This window comes from Trichomycterus rosablanca, chromosome 2, assembly GCF_030014385.1.
Source record: "Trichomycterus rosablanca isolate fTriRos1 chromosome 2, fTriRos1.hap1, whole genome shotgun sequence".
Taxonomy (NCBI): Eukaryota; Metazoa; Chordata; class Actinopteri; order Siluriformes; family Trichomycteridae; genus Trichomycterus; species Trichomycterus rosablanca.
In genome coordinates, this window is record NC_085989.1 from 45153836 (window position 1) to 45173299 (window position 19464).

Genomic DNA, 19464 nt, shown 5'->3' on the forward strand with positions numbered 1-19464 from the left:
TGAATAACTACATACTTCAGAAAACCCTTGCCAGTAAACAGAGTTCATCACTTTCTGTAGGTTTTGGTTCATTGTAACTCTCCCCTCTTTATCTTCCCTCCACCCCTCCCCCTGCCTTGTTACTGTTAATAAGTTTCCTACAAAAATATCATCTTTTTAATTAATCCTGAAATTTCCGAACCCCACTGACCGCACCATCTGCTCCCCCTCCCATTCAATCTGTCTCTCTTCTGTGATCCGTCTCTGTTCCCCTGGCAGCATGACCGCAGGTAGTACCGGGGAAAGATCTGCAGTGGCCAGAACGTAAGAGCACATCCTGCTTTTACCCTGCACAAATGGACTTCATACTGGAGGCTGGAGCCAGAGAGGATGTCCACCAGAACAAGCACGTAATGACTGAAGTGCTTCACCTGGGCATGAATGATGACGGCCTAAATGCAGCCAGGTCTAAAATTATTATGATTTAAAAAACTGGGGAAACGTCAGTGTGGTTAATTATGAAAGGAATCTAATCTTTTATTAAAGTCTAATTATTTTAATAGGATTAAAAAAAAAAACATGTGTCATTATTAGTCACCCTAAAACTAAAGAATATTCCTATTTATATTTTACATAGTGTCCAGGTGATCATCCATGACCTGTTTTACTAATGTATAAATATGAGGTGACAAAATTTCCTCAGTCATTAAGTCTGTTAAGCAACTAATTTGTTTTCTCAAGCAAGATCTTTTTAAAACAATCACAGAAGGTGATGTAACAAAGAGTCTTTAAAGTCTTTAAACTGATTTTAAATGAATTTTTAAGTAAATAAATTGCTGTCTGTTTTTTAAATACATTATTGTACTGTTTCAAGTTTTTTTTGGAAATTGGTTCATAAAACATTTTTTACAAAATCCCATAATAACAATAAAAATAAAAATAGTAATAATACCAATAATAAAAATAATAATAATAACAATAACAATAATAATTAATTGATTAATTATTGATCCCTGAAGGAAAATTGCAGGTTTTTTAAAAATAATAATAATAATAATAATATTACAATTAGGATGGTATTTTTAAAAAACATTTTCACAAAGAAGCCATATACTACTACTACTACTATTATTAATAATAATAATAATTATTATTATTATTATTGATTGATGAATTACTTTATTGATCCCCGAAGGGAAATTGCATTTTTTAAATAATAAAAATAAAAATATATTAATACAATAACAATAACAATAATAATAATAATAGTAATAATAATAATAATAATAATAATTGATTGATTACTTTATTGATCCCTGAAGGAAAATAGCTTTTTTTTTATAATAATAATAATAACAATAATAATCATAATAATAATAATAACAATAATAATCATAATAATAATTGATTACTTTATTAATCCCTAGTTAAAAATGGTAGTTTTTATTTAATAATAATAAAAAGGGAAATTGCAGTTTTTAAAATAATTTTAATAATAATAATTGATTACTTTATTAATCCCTAGTTAATCCCTAGTTAGAAATTGTAGTTTTTAATTATTAATAATAATAATAATAATAATACATTTAGGATGATAATTTTATGATATTTAATTATAATTAGTAAACTATTTTGCAGGACTTTTCCACAATAACGCTTTTGCCACCACTCACGGCAGGTCGACCATCTTCTCCTATACAGAGCTTTCCAAATCATTCACTTTAGGGGCTGGGTCCTGCAGGAGTCCTGCAGTAATGTAGTAGTGTAATGTGCTCAACTGTAGTGTAGTGTGCTCTACTGCTGGGTAAAGTGTTACTTAGTGTCATCTAATGGAGTTCTGTAGAGAAAACTGCTGGGATTTACTGAGTGTTCCCTCTTTTTTTCTCTCTCCGGTCTAATCCCACAGGGCCTCGTCTAATATTGCCTCGCTTCCCACTGCTGGTTCAACAAAAGAGCATCAAATATCTCCATCTCCACCCAGACTTTCCATTTGCCATCCTTTCAAAAATGTTTGCTTCTTTTCGACGACTTATTTGATCTGATGATATTAAATAATTGATTTACCATCTCTGCCTCTTTCCTTTGGCTGTCTGATCGTGGAGAAGCACAGTCCATATTTATCTTGTCTTCTGAGCTCAATCTGTAATACAAAATGATATTATATGTATGTATTCACACATACAATTTTCTTATTGTTTAAACATTTTCACACCTAATGTATCAGATCTTTAAATTTAATACAACAGAATGACAAGACAAAAAAACACCAACTGTGTAACCCAGAATTAAAACTATTCGCCTCCATAGTCACTTACTTACCCAAAGAACCAAATTAATAAAAAAATTGGTGTCATTATACTTAGACACACCCAGGCTTAATGAGCTCTTTAGCAATGTGAGCTAGCTAAAAACTCTCAAACAAGCAGCACACGAGGTCGCAGACAAAAGAAATTCCTTAGTCTGGGTATTTATCAGTCTGTAAACATTTACAAAGGACACAAAGGCCCTGGGACCTTTCATTTGTGACTTTTTAGCCACAGTATTTGTTAGTTGCAGCCTAAAGTACCTACACAGACGTCCCTTCTGTAGACATAGATCAGGAGAGGAAGAACTCTGTGAATCCAGAACGGGGAAAGTACTCAGACAAGAGACGAGGTCAGAGTTTGAGATGCCTTTGTTTATTCTACAGGAGTACAGGAGTACTACAGGAGCTTATATAGACACAGATAACAGAACCAGATCAGAAGAGCTCTGTGGTTAGCTTTACATGCAGGAACAGGTTGTAAAATGGTATGCTCAGCTTAACGGTCAAAACGTCCAGCACCATAAGTATATGGACACTGTAAATATCTAACAGTGTTGTTCTACCTTGGTTAAGCATCCTGCAAATTCGGTGCATTTTCAATTCTTGCAGGCACCTCAGTGGCAGGGTGCAACCCGGACCACTTTGATAGATACTGACCACTGCAGACCGGGAACACCCCACAAGAGTTGCAGTTTTGGAGATGCTCTAGTCGTCTAGCCATCACAATTTGGCTCTTGTCAAACTCGCATTTTTCCTGCTTCTAACACATCAACTTTGAGGATAAAATGTTTATTATATCCCACCCACTAACAATATATCCCACCCGCTAACAGGTGCCGTGATGAAGAGATAATCAGTGTTATTCACTTCACCCATCAGCGGTCATAATGTTATGCCTGGTCGGTGTATACACGTGAGCCAGCCTCACCCTGTGTTATGTGTGTGAGAGTTGTGTGAGAAGCTGCTGGTCGGGATGGCATTCTTCAGCAAACGGACCCAGGTGGCAATATCCACGTTCATCTGCTTAGCCCTCAAAAACGCTTTACCTGAAATAATAGCATTAGTTTATACATCTTAAAATTCAATTTATTTCAACAGACTACATGCTCTGAAGCTGCATTCACATGATTAGCATTTTGTGCTTCGTTCACCACAAAACAAATTGCTGCTTACTGCGGAATTTACGCCAGAGGTGTCCAAAATTTTCTTGTTGGGGACCAGATGGGAGTAAAAAATATGCAAACACAGGTAACAAACTCTTTTGTCATAAAACAAATAAAAATATAACAGACCTATGTGATTACTAACAATTACACTACATTTTCATTTGAGTAATTAATTATCTAAAGCTCAGGAACATTAATGTAGGTGTAACGTCGGTGGAAAGAAGACGGGGAGCATTTTAGATTTGTTTTATATGATAGCGACACCCGGAGTTCAAACAGTTTAAGCAGTAGTTTTTAAAACCTTCTTAGTAGCGGGACGACTTTATTTCTAAAATACCTCACAAGCCGTTTCAAAAATGGTAACAAGCCGCAAATGGCCCGTGCGTCATAGTTTAGACATCCCTGGTTTAAGCCTTTCATACGATACTTGAACTAAAAAATAATGCACAATATCAACAATATTAATTGATATTATGGGCAATGTAGTTTTGCATGAAATGTATCCTAGAAAGCTCGGGAAGTTTTCATTATTTGGAGACATGAGAAGATAAAAAAAGCAACAAATGGAAATGGGTTTATTAAACTTTAGTGTTTCACCAATTAAAGGACAAATTAAATACAATTAAAGAAATACGAAGCCAAGACAAGCTATTTTATGATTAGTAAATGTGTGACTGCAAATGTAAACCCCTTATCACAACGTCATGGTACCTTTTTAAAGTTAAATTAAACAGTTCAGGGTTTTGGGGACACAGTAAAAGTCAGTATCTCTCTATGATGTCTACGCTTTACTTCTAACTGCATCATATAAACAATTTGTCTCAACGGTGGTGCTTTAAAAAGCTCAGCGGCAAGCTGTAAAAACAGAGCAGCAAAGCTCTGAATCCTCACAGTGCATGACTGTGTAAGCTGTAGTAGCATGGCAAAGTAAGCCGCACCGTCCCACTCCATAGGAAATCGATTCTATAGCCTGCGTGGAGCTTATCATGTGAATGCAGCCTAACAGTAAACACACCCAACATAATTCCTTCCACGAAGACAACAACGTGTCCAAACAGACTTTGTGGATGCAGATTACACTGTTTAACATAGTAAGAAGCCCCTTAGCAAAACAGTGTTAATGGTTTTGCAAATCGTACTCTCAGATTTAAAATCTGTGACCTTCATAACCAGCTGGTTCTTCTAAGATTTCAGTGTATAATACCGTATATTTAAATTTATTATTGCTTATGTATTTGTTAACGTTAGTTTGCTATAACCACCATGCCAACCTAGGTAAAATGTTTTAAAAAGAATGATATGATTAGTGCAGGGGTATCCAGTTTGCTAAGTTGAGGGTAGAGTTTACAAATCCGTGGGTACAGTTTATAAACTGAGAGTACGGATTACTAAACCATGGGTACAGATTTTGCTCTTCAAATACACTATATTTCCAAAAGTATTCGCTCGTCTGCCTTCACACGCATATGAACTTGAGCGAGATCCCATTCTTAATCTAAAGAGTTTAATATGATGTTGACCCACCCTTTGCAGCTATAACAGCTTCAACTCTTCTGGGAAGGCTTTCCACAAGGTTTAGGAGTGTGTTTATGGGAATTCTTGACCATTCTTCCAGAAGCGCATTTGTGAGGTCAGACACTGATGTTGGACGAGAAGGCCTGGCTCGCAGTCTCTGCTCTAATTCATCCCAAAGATGTTCTATCGGGTTGAGGTCAGGACTCTGTACAGGCCAGTCAAGTTCTTCCACACAAGACTCGCTCATCCACGTCTTTATGGACCCTGCTTTGTGCACTGCCATCCCCAAACTGTTCCCACAAAGTCCAAAATCTCTTGGTATGCTGAAGCATTAAGCGTTCCTTTCACTGGAACTAAGGGGCCGAGCCAAGCTCCTAAAAAGCAACCCCACACCATAATCCCCCCTCCACCAAACTTTACACTCGGCACAATACAGTCAGACAAGTACCGTTCTCCTGGCAACCGCCAAACCCAGACTCGTCCATCGGATTGCCAGACAGAGAAGCGTGATTCGTCATTCCAGAGAACACGTCTCCACTGCTCTAGAGTCCAGTGTTGGCGTGCTTTACACCACTGCATCCAACGCTGTGCATTGCGCTTGGTGATGTAAGGCTTGGATGCAGCTGCTCGGCCATGGAAACCCATTCCATGAAGCTCTCTACACACTGTTCTTCAGATAATCTGAAGGCCACATGAAGTTTGGAGGTCTGTAGTGATCGACTCTGCAGAAAGTTGGTGACCTCTGCGCACTATGCGCCTCAGCATCCACTGACCCTGCTGTCATTTTACGTGGCCTACCACTTCGTGGCTGAGTTGCTGTAGTTCCCAATCGCTTCCACTTTGTTATAATACCACTGAGAGTTGACTGTGAAATATTTAGTAGTGAGGAAATTTTATGACTGAACTTGTTGCACAGGTGGCATCCTATCACGGTACCACGCTGGAATTCACTGAGCTCCTGAGAGCGACCCATTCTTTCACTAATGTTTGTAGAAGCAGTCTGCATGCCTAGGTGCTTGGTTTTATACACCTGTGGCCATGGAAGTGATTGGAACACCTGAATTCAATGATTTGGATGGGCGAGTGAATACTTTTGGCAATATAGTGTATTTTCTCTCGTTAGTGACCCCTAAAGGAGCTCCGTAGCATAGAGATTCACTGTTGGACTTAAAAAAGCGACAAATCAGTGGCTGCTGTGGAGAAGGTCGAGTTTATACTGTAAGTGCAGATGTGCGTCTCACCCTGCTGTTTGGAGAAGACCTTCTTTTGGCGCTGAAGCCTGGGACCTCTTTCTATTACAGGATTAAAAAACGTAATCTGAAACACAACACAGAGCCTGCTTACACCTTCTGCATTTTCTCTATATGATAGACACTACGAACAAAAGTATGTGGACACCTCTCTTAATAAACGTGCTCAGGTGTCTAGACAGACATTTTAACATTACATTTGCAGCATTTTTAGTAGACGCCTTTTATTCAAAGCGACTTACAATTATGATGGTATACAATTAGAGTAATTAAGGGTTAAGGGCCTTGCTCAGGGGCCCAACATTGGCAACGTGATGGCTGGGCTTGAACCAGCAATCATCGGATTACTAGATGAGTACCTTAACAACTAAGCTACCACATTTCTTTTTTTTTAAATGCATTTTCTCCCCATTTAGCGCACTCAATTTTGTCTTCCGCTGCTACCAGAGATACCACATTGCATCCGAGGAGAGCACATCGCTGTACACGCCTCTTCCGACACGTGTACAGCCCTCCTTTTTTCGCCCCTGTTTTTTGCACAGGTGTCTCTTCCTCCAGTCAGCGTCCTTACACAAAGCGTATGAAGACCAACCCACACATAGTCCGACCCCCACCCTGCAGATACGGTGGCCAATTGGTATCTGCTGCAGGCACTGCCAATTATGCCCGCTAGATGACGCCCAGCCAACCGGAGGCAACACCGAACCATATTTCTATCAGATCATTTAGACATTATTTACATTTATTTAATCATAAATTAAACCTGGTCTGGTAAAAAAGGTGTGATAATAAATTATAAACAACAAGAAGGTCCTGGGTTTGATTGATTGTGGAGCGGTCTGGGTCCTTTCTGTGTGGAGTTTGTACTCCGTGTCTGTGTGGGTTTCCTCCGGGAGCTCCGGTTTCCTCCCACAGTTCAAAGATGTGCAGTCTGGTTAATTGGAGCTACTAAAATTGCCCCTAGGTGACTGCGTGTGTGTGTTTGCCCTGTGTCTAGGGTGGTTCCTTCCTTTCACCCTGTGATTTGTACCCACCTGAATAAAATAAGTGGTGATAAAACAGTGAATGAATAAAAAAATATAGTGGATACTGTTTTTTGAAATGTACTGGAATCTGTTTTGTCCTACTGAGTGGGCACAGATTCCCACAGTCATGTGAGAAGCCTTCTCAAAAATGTAGCTAAAAAGATCACACAGAGGTCACTTTGTTCTAACAATATTTGTTTTTGAAAAATGGTCAGTATCCAGATACTTTTGGCCGTATAACGTAGAGCTGAAACTGTACACTGCTTCTTTATACTCGTGTAACCGTGCACGTCTAAAAGTGGCATAACTTTGTGTGTGTGTACCTCAGCCAGCAGTATACCCTCTGGTTCCAGCTCCAGGTGTATTCTGTGTCTCTGGTTATCCAGAAAATCCTCCAGTTTGAGATACTTGAGAGCACAGAGAGAGCGATAATCCCTCCAGTACACTGCAATCTCCATCTCCCTGGACTGGTGGGGAACAAAGAACAAGCTTGGAATACTACCATCTATGTAGTGCGTGTAATGAGCACCTTTATTCTTGGTTCTTGGGGCTCTTTCATTGGTTTATTCCACCTAATTTAATCCTGAGTAACAAATAACTTAATAAACCACTATTATTTTTAATGCATTTTCTCCCCAATTTTCCTCCTGATTTGCATCCAATTTGTCTTCTGCTGCTGACAGACTCCAGATTTACATCCAAGGAGAGCACGCCGCTGCCCACGCCTTCTTTACACGTGTACAGCCCTCCTCTTCTCGTCCGTGCTTCCTGCACGGGTGACTCTTCTGCCAATCAGGGTCCTTACACAGCGTATGAAGACCCACCCACCCACATACAGTCCGGTCCCCACCCTGCAGATACGGTGGCCAATTTGTATTTACTGCAGGCACTACCAATTATGCCCGCCAGATGGCGCCCAGCCGACCGGTGGCAACACCCAGCCTCGAACCCGGGAGTTGAGAAACTCGGTGCTGGTGCATCAGCGGAATATCCCGCTGCGCCACCTGGGCGCAATAAACGACTATTTTACTATTTACCAATAAACAGTAAAGTTTGGGTGTTTGTTAAATACCCGACTTTTGTCTACAAAATAATACAACCCCAAATCAGAAAAAGTTGGGACAGTATGGAAAATGCAAATACAATAAAAACACAGTGTTTCTTAAATTTACTTTGACTTTTATTTGATTGCAGACAGTTTGAAACCAAGATATTTCATGTTCTTTCTGCTCAACTTCATTTCATTTGTTAATATACCTCCATTCCTGCATTTCAGGCCTAAAAAAAAAAGTTGGGACGGGGGCTATTTAGGGCTAGTAATGAGGTGAAAACTAAATAATGATGCGATTCCAAACAGGTGATGTAAACAGGTGATTGTAATCATGGTTTGGTACAAAAGCAGCATCCAGGAAAGGCTGAGTCTTTGGTGAGAAAAGATGATCAGAGGAACTTCAGTTTATCAACAAATGTGTGAGAAAATTATTGAAATGTTTAAAAACAATGAACCTCAAAGAAAGATTGGAAGGGATTTGCATATTTCTCCCTCTACAGTGCATAATATCATTAAACCATTGAAAAAATTGGGAGGAATTTCAGTGCATAAGGCCAAGGGTGCAAGCTTAAGCTGAACGCCCGTGATCTTCAGTCCCTCAGACGGCACTGCATCAAGAACCACCACTCAACAATAGCTGATATACCACATGGGCAAGGGGTTACTTTGCCAGTAATTGTAGAACTACAAAGTGCTTCTATATGGTAAGTGGAGCTGATAAAATGGACAGTAAGTGTAGAAACAAGGAGGTGGTTTTAATATTATGGCTGATCGATGTATATATATAAGACTACAACAAAAGAAACACTGCGATATATCCCTTTCTTTAATGTGTACATTTTAAATTTACCCCTTGCAATAACAATCAGTGGTACGTTAAAATCAGTTTGTTAAAGTACCCATTAACACAGTATTTACATTTAAAAACAACTCCGTTGGTTGCTCCACATTCGTCCACCATATTTTTAAAAAGTTGTGCCGCACTAAATGCTGGGATTGCCTTCAGCGCTTAGGAAGCATTGGCTGCTCCCTCGTTATTCAGTCAGATTATCACTCCGAATTAATGCACCTCAGTAGGAGCATTTTAATGCATCTAAGAATTTAGACATGCCTTCTTCTCAGAAACGTAGGATGACGTAAAATAGCTCACTAGGTTTTCACACAGACCCACAGTGTATTTCCAGTTTACCTTTTATAGATGCAGTGCCAAATGAAAACACGGCTATTAAGTCTATTTTGTCTCTTAATGTCCTTTACCAGCATTGCTGTTAGGGATTACACTGGGGGCCAAAAGTCTGAGACAACATATAAAAATGCTGCTATTTTGCATTACATAAGCACATTTGGGCCTCTATAAAGAGCAAAGTCCCCCTGTACTGACAGTAAATAACTCACACTTATACCCAAACATGCTTTTACACCCATGCAGACATACCCTCTCCAGTTCGACTGTAAAGCTTTGGTCCCAGGCCTGGTCTCCTATCGTCCTCCAGCTCGTCTGGCCAACCACAGTGTTCTCCAGCTTTAACACAGCACTCACCTCAGCTAGGAACACACACAATCACACATGAACAAATCAATACACTTACTGCTCTGTTTAAAGAAATAGTAATAAACACACTAATTAACCAAACCCTTACAGTCATTTATATTGTCAAGTTTTACTGCCAATTTATTTTTGTCAGGAACACGGCAGATCGAAATTTCCAGAAATTACTGGGCAAAACACCCCGGACAGGGTCTCGGACACCCCCCCAGACATTGCCAATCATCTGTATGAATCAGTCTGTATCAGTCTATAACACAACCGCCAAACAGCAGCGGTAGGGATTCACACCCTGGATCCCTGCAGTAGTGGGCTATCAAGGCTAGTCTGAGCTAGTGGCCCTTACAGTCGTTTTTTTGCATTCTTCCCCCCTCCCAATGTAGTCATGTCCAATGACCCGACTGTATTACGCTTCCCTTCTACTGCTACTGACCTTCACTCCTGACCAAGGAGAGCTGTGACTAACACACACCCCCTTAGTCACGTATGCAGTAGCCGATTGCATCGTTTCACCTGCACAAGACGAGTTCATATGTGAATCAGCTTTGTGTACAGAGAGTCTCGCACTGATCTCCATTATCCCCCGTCTCAGTGTAAGCGCCATCAATCAGCCAGCGGAGGTTATAATCGCACCAGCCATGAAATTCTGACCATATCACCCTGGGCTTGGCGACTCTATCTAATACATACTGTACGTCTACTTTAAAAACTCATTGATCCATAGTGTAATCTATCGGACTATCAGACTTACAGGAAAGCTCATCCATCTTGCTGGGAGTTTTAAGGCTGAGGCTGCTAAATTTAAATGACCGTCCGTCTCCAGGGTTGAAACTTGGCAACACCCCCAGCGAGTTCCTGCTGCGGCCGGGTACCACCTCCAACACGCCCATACATCCCAACAAGCGCACCTGGAGAGAGCCTTACACACAAATTAAAAGGGAAAATATTAAAATAATGGAAGTAAGTCAGACTGAATGCATCATGATGTACAAAATGTCAGTAGTGTGTACCTGTAAGTGGAGACGGTTTACTGAGCGTGCTGTACTGGTTGTGTACATAAGGTGCACCTTGTTGGCTGCTAAAAGCTGAAGAGGAGGCCAAAATGAGCTCCTCTTTAATTAAACACGCTTTAGGATGATCCTCGGGCAATTCCTGCAACCGCTTCTCTAAAGACTCCTTCAGCAAATCTAACCTCTGAGATGCTTCTGTAAGCCGGCCCTGAGCCTAGAGGAGAGAGACGAAGAACAGGACAATCATAGGACCACCAGTGACCAGCTGTAATTTGGGGTGGCCCATTTTCAGCAAAGCAGTGACACTGACATAGTAGGTACCTACTGTGGGAGCACAGAGAGAGCTACATACTAGCAGCACTAACACACACACCTGCCACCAGGTAAGGAACGGTGGGTGACCATTACTCCTTTTCCAACGACACGGAATGGGCTCCGTTCCGGTTCACAAACTTGATTTCGAACTGGTTCAGCGTGTTTCCCAAAAAAAGGAGGTTCCAAACTGTGAACTTGCATTCTCAGATGCCACCACAGAATACTCCGTTTTTCAGCATGAACTGTGACCTCATCTGTGGGCGTGTCAAGTTGTAGAGAAGCTGCAAACCCGCTGTTTCCTATGGAGCTTGACGCTGCACTTCCCTCTTTTAAAGTTCAACAGATTAAACCTTGAGCCAGTTTGCCACTGATAAGTGACTCCATTGAGACAAACTGTTTGATATGACGTGGTAAAATGTGAAAAATAAAGCTTAACATGGCTTGTTGTACCATAACAACGCCCGAGGAATTTCGGCAGTATAGAGCACTTATAACCAGTAATAACTGAGAGTGTTCCTATGTCAACTTTTAGTTCATTACGTCATGTTGAGCTTTTTTGACTCTCCCGAAAAACTGATTCTCAGAACCCCAAACTACATAACTCAAGTTTAAAAGTAAAACCACCACACAGTGAAGTATATACAGCTAAACAAAGATACAGGTGGACACACTGTTCATAACAGCAAATGAGCTACAGACAGGAACTGTATACCTACAAAGGTTTGTATGTCTGCTAACTCTAAGCTAAGAGTATATACGTACATCTGTGTGTATGTTTTTCTCACCTCACTGATGGCCTTCTTGTCATGAGCCTTTGCGGCTCCCAGCAGTCTCAGCATGTTCTTGGCTCCCTCTGCCATGGCGTGCTCTACACGGTAGTGATGCCACAGCTCCTCGATCCTCAGCTCCACACCGCACGTGTCCGGCTTCCCTGTTTAGAGAGGGATAAGGCGTGGAAAGCAGTTTTTAATGGGAGACAGGTCTGGACTGCAGATAGGCAAGTCATGATGCCTCAAATTATTTAAAATGTGTCACAGGCATTTATTTCAGCGTGATCTCAGGAGCTAGCCCACCACCACTGGGAAACTCAAGATCCTGAATTCAAATCTCAGCTGTGCTATTGACCTGGCTGAGAGACAGAAACAACCTGAGGAAGGAAAGATCAAACTGGTTCCTCACTTCATAAAATATGGTGAATTCACACAGAGTAGTGTGTGAGAATGCTTTCTGTGAGACCACAGCTCTGGCAGGTGAAAAGAAGTGGTCAGCGAGTGTGCATGTGTTGGAGCAATTCACAGTCTATGACTCTCCTCATTTACAAGTTATAGTCGCTAATTAGACACACTTATTAAACTTATTAAAAAACTACAAAGCAGGTCCTGGGTTCATTTCCCAGATGGAACGGTCAAGGTCTTTTTTGTGTGGACTTTGCATGTTCTCCCAGTGTCTGTGTGGGTTTCCTCTGGGAGCTCCGGTTTCCTCCCACAGTACAAAGATGTGCAGTCAGGTTACTTGGAGATACAAAAGTCTCCCTAGGTGTGTGTGTGTTTGCTCTGTGATTTGTCCAGGGTGTTTCCTGCCTTTTGCCCAGTGAATTGTACCCACTGCGACACTTAATAAGATTAAGCACTGGTAAAACAGACAATAAATAAATGAATGGATAAATAAATCAGTATCACAGATTTAATACCCCACAGATGGAAAGTTTATTTAACCACAAGTAATCATTCCTGGACAGGCGCACCACACACACATTTCACATCGTGCTCTCAGTTTCAGAGCTCAGGCCACATCTTCAACTGCAGTTAATGGAAAGTGATTATAAGACTGTAAAGGAAGGAAGGAGAACTGGACTTCACTGGAATTGGAATTGGACTGGAGTTCAGGGTGCTTCCTGCTTTGTGCTGGGTCCTCAGACCTTTCATTTAAAACAAACATGAAAATTGTAGAACCGTTCTGTTCCCAGTGTCATAGTTCCATATACAGTAGACCCTTGACATACGAATTTAATTGGTTCTGAAGGGCTGTTCTTAAGTCTGAATGTTCGTTAGTTAAACCTATTTTTCCCATAAGAAATAATATAAATAGAATTAATCTGTGCCAGACCTCCCAAACCGCCCCCTTACCTAACCTCTCTAATGTCTTAAATGATCTTTTTTGTTATAAATACAAGTATATTTTCCCTCAAATCTTAAATTACAATAAACAACAATACACAGTAGTACTGTACATAAAACACACATCACATTTCAGTACAGTACGTGTGCTGTACCTTGCACCATAATACATTTCCTTTTTTTTTTTTATAAAATGTATCTACCAGAAACAATAACTCTCATATTTCTCTATTATTTCCTTCTTTATTTCAATAGTGTTGTATTTTGTCGGTGTAATTGCACGAAAGAAAGAATACTTTACTCAGCCGACTTCCTTCTTCTCTCACTCACTGTCCCCTCTGTCTGATACACAGTGACAGCTACTGGCAGGAATAATTATACAACAACAAATGTAATACATTTGTTCATTTTCTCAATACTATGCTTCCTCTGCAACTTCTTTGAGGCCATTTTAATATTGAATTTGACAAAATATAAAGAAAACACTGAAAAAACACCGCCCGCTGTCTGTTCGCTCACTGTAAATATATATACAGTGTATCACAAAAGTGAGTACACCCCTCACATTTCTGCAAATATTTCATTATATCTTTTCATGGGACAACACTATAGACATGAAACTTGGATATAAGTTAGAGTAGTCAGTGTACAACTTGTATGGCAGTGTAGATTTACTGTCTTCTGAAAATAACTCAACACACAGCCATTAATGTCTAAATGGCTGGCAACATAAGTGAGTACACCCCACAGTGAACATGTCCAAATTGTGCCCAAATGTGTCGTTGTCCCTCCCTGGTGTCATGTGTCAAGGTCCCAGGTGTAAATGGGGAGCAGGGCTGTTAAATTTGGTGTTTTGGGTACAATTCTCTCATACTGGCCACTGGATATTCAACATGGCACCTCATGGCAAAGAACTCTCTGAGGATGTGAGAAATAGAATTGTTGCTCTCCACAAAGATGGCCTGGGCTATAAGAAGATTGCTAACACCCTGAAACGGAGCTACAGCATGGTGGCCAAGGTCATACAGCGGTTTTCCAGGACAGGTTCCACTCGGAACAGGCTTCGCCAGGGTCGACCAAAGAAGTTGAGTCCACGTGTTCGGCGTCATATCCAGAGGTTGGCTTTAAAAAATAGACACATGAGTGCTGCCAGCATTGCTGCAGAGGTTGAAGACGTGGGAGGTCAGCCTGTCAGTGCTCAGACCATACACCGCACACTGCATCAGCTCGGTCTGCATGGTCGTCATCCCAGAAGGAAGCTGACACACAAGAAAGCCCGCAAACAGTTTGCTGAAGACAAGCAGTCCAAGAACATGGATTACTGGAATGCCCTGTGGTCTGACGAGACCAAGATAAACTTGTTTGGCTCAGATGGTGTCCAGCATGTGTGGCGGCGCCCTGGTGAGAAGTACCAAAACAACTGTATCTTGCCTACAGTCAAGCATGGTGGTGGTAGCATCATGGTCTTGGGCTGCATGAGTGTTGCTGGCACTGGGGAGCTGCAGTTCATTGAGGGAAACATGAATTCCAACATGTACTGTGACATTCTGAAACAGAGCATGATCCCCTCCCTTCGAAAACTGGGCCTTATGGCAGTTTTCCAACAGGATAACGACCCCAAACACAACCTCCAAGATGACAACTGCCTTGCTGAGGAAGCTGAAGGTAAAGGTGATGGACTAAACCCAATTGAGCACCTGTGGCGCATCCTCAAGTGGAAGGTGGAGGAGTTCAAGGTGTCTAACATCCACCAGCTCCGTGAAGTCATCATGGAGGAGTGGAAGAGGATTCCAGTAGCAACCTGTGCAGCTCTGGTGAATTCCATGCCCAGGAGGGTTAAGGCAGTGCTGGATAATAATGGTGGTCACACAAAATATTGACACTTTGGGCACAATTTGGACATGTTCACTGTGGGGTGTACTCACTTATGTTGCCAGCTATTTAGACATTAGAGGCTGTGTGTTGAGTTATTTTCAGAAGACAGTAAATCTACACTGCTATACAAGTTGTACACTGACTACTCTAAGTTATATCCAAGTTTTAGTTCTATAGTGTTGTCCCATGAAAAGATATAATAAAATATTTGCAGAAATGTGAGGGGTGTACTCACTTTTGTGATACACTGTATATATATATATATATATATATATATATATATATATATATATACAGTATATACAGTATATATATATATATATCTATAGAGAGAGAGAGAGAGAGAGAGAGACGCTCGGAGGCAACTTGTTCATGGTGTCACATGTTTCGCAAATTTCGGTTCGTAATCCGAAATTTGTTCGTACGTTAAGTTGAAAAAGATCGTTCGTAACCCAAAATGTTCGTATGGTAAACCGTTCCTAACCCAAGGGTCCACTGTAGTAAGATAATAAAGCTAAGAGTGGAACCAAAGTTGAACCACAATGCTGTAAAAGCTAATTATTCTGAAAGTAAATGTATGTTATTTAAAGGCTTTTCCACAAAGTACCTGAAAACATTCTGGCCGGCACGGTGGCTAAGTGGGTAGCACTGTCGCCTCACAGCAAGTAGGTCCTGGGTTCGATCCCCAGACGAGGCGGTCCAGGTCCTTTCTGTGTGGAGTTTGCATGTTCTCCTTGTGCCTGCGTGGGTTTCCTCCAGGAGCTCCGGTTTCCACCCACAGTCCAAAAACATGCAGCCAAGGTAATTGGAGACACTAAATTGCCCTGTGTGTGTCTGCCCTGCGATGGACTGGTGTCCCGTCCAGGGTGTTACTGTGTGCCTTGTGCCCACTGAAAAGCTGGGATAGGATCCAGCACGGGTTTGGAGCCAGATTGGAGCTGCTGTCTTTTTTTTTAATGCATTTCTCCCCCTTTAGTGCGTCCAATTGCCCAATTGCATTATGCTTCCTCTCCGCCTATGCCGATCCCTGCTCTGACCAAGGAGATCGAAGCTAACCCACGCCCCCTCCGACACGTGGGCAGCAAGCTGTATGCATCTTATCACCCACACATTGACGAGTGTTGTGCCACCTAGCGTTGTGTACGGAGAGACACACCCTAAGAGCACTCTTTCCTCATCTCTGTGTAGGCGCCTCTAATCAGCCAGCAGAGGTCATAATTGCACCAGTCTGACAGAGAGAAATCCATATCTGGTTTAGTCTTGCTCATCTGAACAACAGGCCAATCGTTGTTCATGTTGCCGCTCAGCCTCAGCCGGCAAGGCAGAGCTGTGATTCGATATAATGTATTTGAGATCCCAGCTCTGGTTGCAGCATGTGTTTTTACCGCTGCGCCACCTGAGCGGCTAACGACCAGGTTTTGATAAGCATATTATCAGGCTGTGTGTTTCAGCATGAAGTGAAGCTAACTCCTCTGCATGGCATCAGCATCAGCCTCAGCCACCCACAGACCGAGCCAACAATGTCTGTATGTAGACGCCCGACCGGCTGATACCCGGGGATACAAACAACAAGGTCAGCACATAAAGCCAGAGACTCACTGATTAAAATGTAAATAATGGGCAGAATAAATTAAGATTGTTGTATTTGTGTGTTTGGAGACGTGCTTGATCTGCCGGTCGTGTTCTCTAGCTGGCCTTAACACACCGCTGCTCCAATCCAGCTATTCTTAACCAGGCACTGAGCAAAGAAAATCCATTAGGGTCCATTATAGCTTAATGTTTCAACTCTCTCTCTCTCTTTCATTCCACAAACCTCATAACTCATTTAATTCATCCCTCAGGTTCTTTATCAGTATCTCTATTTCACATCCCACTCCATATTACTCTGTTTTCTCTCCTCTCACCTTCATTATTTCAGTTCTTCACGTCTAGTGCTCTAATTTCTCTAAACACCTAATTTGGCTATTAACACAGCAAACAAGTCGTCGCTGTTAATCATTTCTTCACTTATTTTCGGGCTATCAACTGAAAGGTTGAGAGTTCGAATCCCAGCTCTGCCATGTGGCCACTGTTGGGCCCTTGAGCAAGGCCCTTAACCCTCTCTGCTCCAGGGGCCCGTACGATGGCTGACCCTGCGCTTTGACCCCAGCATCCAAACACGCTGGGATGTGCAAGAAAGAATTCCGTTGTACTGTATGTCTGTATGTGTATATACACTGATTAGACATAACATTAAAACCACCACCTTGTTTCTACACTCACTGTCCATTTTATCAGCTCCACTTACCATATAGAAGCACTTTGTAGTTCTACAATTACTGACTGTAGTCCATCTGTTTCTCTACATACTTTTTTAACCTGCTTTTACCCTGTTCTTCAATGGTCAGGACCCCCACAGGACCACCACAGAGCAGGTATTATTTAGGTGGTGGATCATTCTCAGCACTGCAGTGACACTGACATGGTGGTGGTGTGTTAGTGTGTGTTGTGCTGGTATGAGTGGATCAGACACAGCAGCACTGCTGGAGTTTTTAAATACCGTGTCCACTCACTGTCCACTCTATGAGACACTCCTACCTAGTTCACCTTGTAGATGTAAAGTCAGAGACGATCACTCATCTATTGCTGCTGTTTGAGTTGGTCATCTTCTAGACCTTCATCAGTGGTCACAGGACGCTGCCCGCGGGGTGCTGTTGGCCGGATATTTTTGGTTGGTGTACTATTCTCAGTCTAGCAGTGACAGCGAGGTGTTTAATAACTCCAGCAGCACTGCTGTGTCTTATCCACTCATACCAGCACAACACACACTAACACACCACTACCATGTCAGTGTCACTGCAGTGCTGAGAATGATCCACCACCTAAATAATACCTACTCTGTAGTGGTCCTGTGGTGGTCCTGACCATTGAAGATCAGCATGAAAGGGGGCTAACAAAGAATGCAGAGAAACAGATGGACTACAGTCAGTAATTGTAGAACTACAAAGTGATTCTATATGGTAAGTGGAGCTGATAAAATGGACAGTGAGTGTAGAAACAAGGAGGTGGTTTTAATGTTATGGCTGATCAGTGTATGACAAATAAAGGCATTCTAACTTTTAACTTAATATTCACATCCAACTTCAGAATCTGAGTAACTTTGACCGTGGCTCAGTTATTGGTGCCAGACAAGCTGGTTTGAATATCAAAAATTGCTGATTTCCTGGAACAGTTCCCATAGTTATTGCTGTCTAGTTTTGGAAAGCCTGTGTCCACTGTAGCTTCAGATCTTTGTTTGTGGCTGACTCAAAGAACTGCCACTTACTGGATGTTTTAGATTTTGGTATCAGTCTGTGTTAACTGATGCCAAAATCTAAAACATCCAGAAAGTGGCAGTTCTTTAAGTGGAAATGTCTTGTTGATTAGAGGGGTGAGGGGGAATGTGAAGGTGAATGCTAAACTGTTTAAAGCTGACAATAACCGCTCCCAGCGTTGTGTAGAAAAGCAGCTCTGAATGTACAACACATCAAACTTTGAGGATGATCAGAAATCTGTCAGCTACAAACAAAGTTCAGAAGCTACAGTGGACACAGGTTCTTCAAAACTACACAGTTTCTGTCCAACTTTTCTCACAAAAAATGACAAATATGATGAAAGAGGCGCCCAGGTGGCGGAGCGGGATATTTCGCTAGCACACCAGCACCGAGATTCTGAACACCCCGGTTCGAATCTTGGCTCTGCTACCGGTCGGCTGGGTGCCATCTAGCGGGCACAATTGGTAGTTTCTGCAGCAGACAAAAAATGGCCACCATGTCTGCTAGGTGGGAAAAGACCGGACCAAGTGGGACCCTGGTTGGCTGACCGAGGCGCCTGTGCAGAAGCTTGGGCGTAAAGAAGGGGTCCGCTAGGGCATGTGAGTATACCCTCCTTAAATGCAATCAGGGATCCACAGCAGCGGAAGACAAATTGACTACGCTAAATTGGGAGAAAAAGGGAGAAAATGCATAAGTAAATAGAAAAAAAAATATGGGGGAAGAATGTGGAGCAACCAACAGAGTTATTTTTAAATTTAAATAAATTTTTATTGCTTTTTAATCTGTATAAAGGTGCACAAGTATAATTTATTTATAGTATCATGTATCATTCATGCTCGTCAGTGACAATTACCTGTTTTTGGTACACGGAGGGAGACGTTAGCTGGCATGCTAGCCGGTTGTGCTGTCTCAGCCCATTGGTTTGAATGGCCTAAGGCTAACTGTGTTAGCCTAGTAAGCTAAAACTGTGGTAACTTGATCTCTGTATAAGTAGTGCATCTAAATAATCTGCCTTAT

The 19464-nt window shown here is 41.7% G+C and overlaps 1 protein-coding gene across 1 annotated transcript in view; it reads right to left on the reverse strand.

Moving 5' to 3' along the window:
• The window catches only part of pkn1b (protein kinase N1b), an 85314-nt gene that overhangs the window by 21513 nt on the left and 44337 nt on the right, over positions 1-19464 (reverse strand). Inside the window, exons 6-13 of the mRNA XM_062990889.1 lie at positions 11948-12093; positions 10848-11061; positions 10589-10756; positions 9727-9836; positions 7564-7707; positions 6207-6282; positions 3213-3330; positions 2044-2119 (exon numbers count right to left, since the gene is read on the reverse strand). Coding sequence (XP_062846959.1) covers positions 2044-2119; positions 3213-3330; positions 6207-6282; positions 7564-7707; positions 9727-9836; positions 10589-10756; positions 10848-11061; positions 11948-12093 — 1052 coding nt within the window. The remainder of the gene's footprint in view (positions 1-2043; positions 2120-3212; positions 3331-6206; positions 6283-7563; positions 7708-9726; positions 9837-10588; positions 10757-10847; positions 11062-11947; positions 12094-19464) is intronic.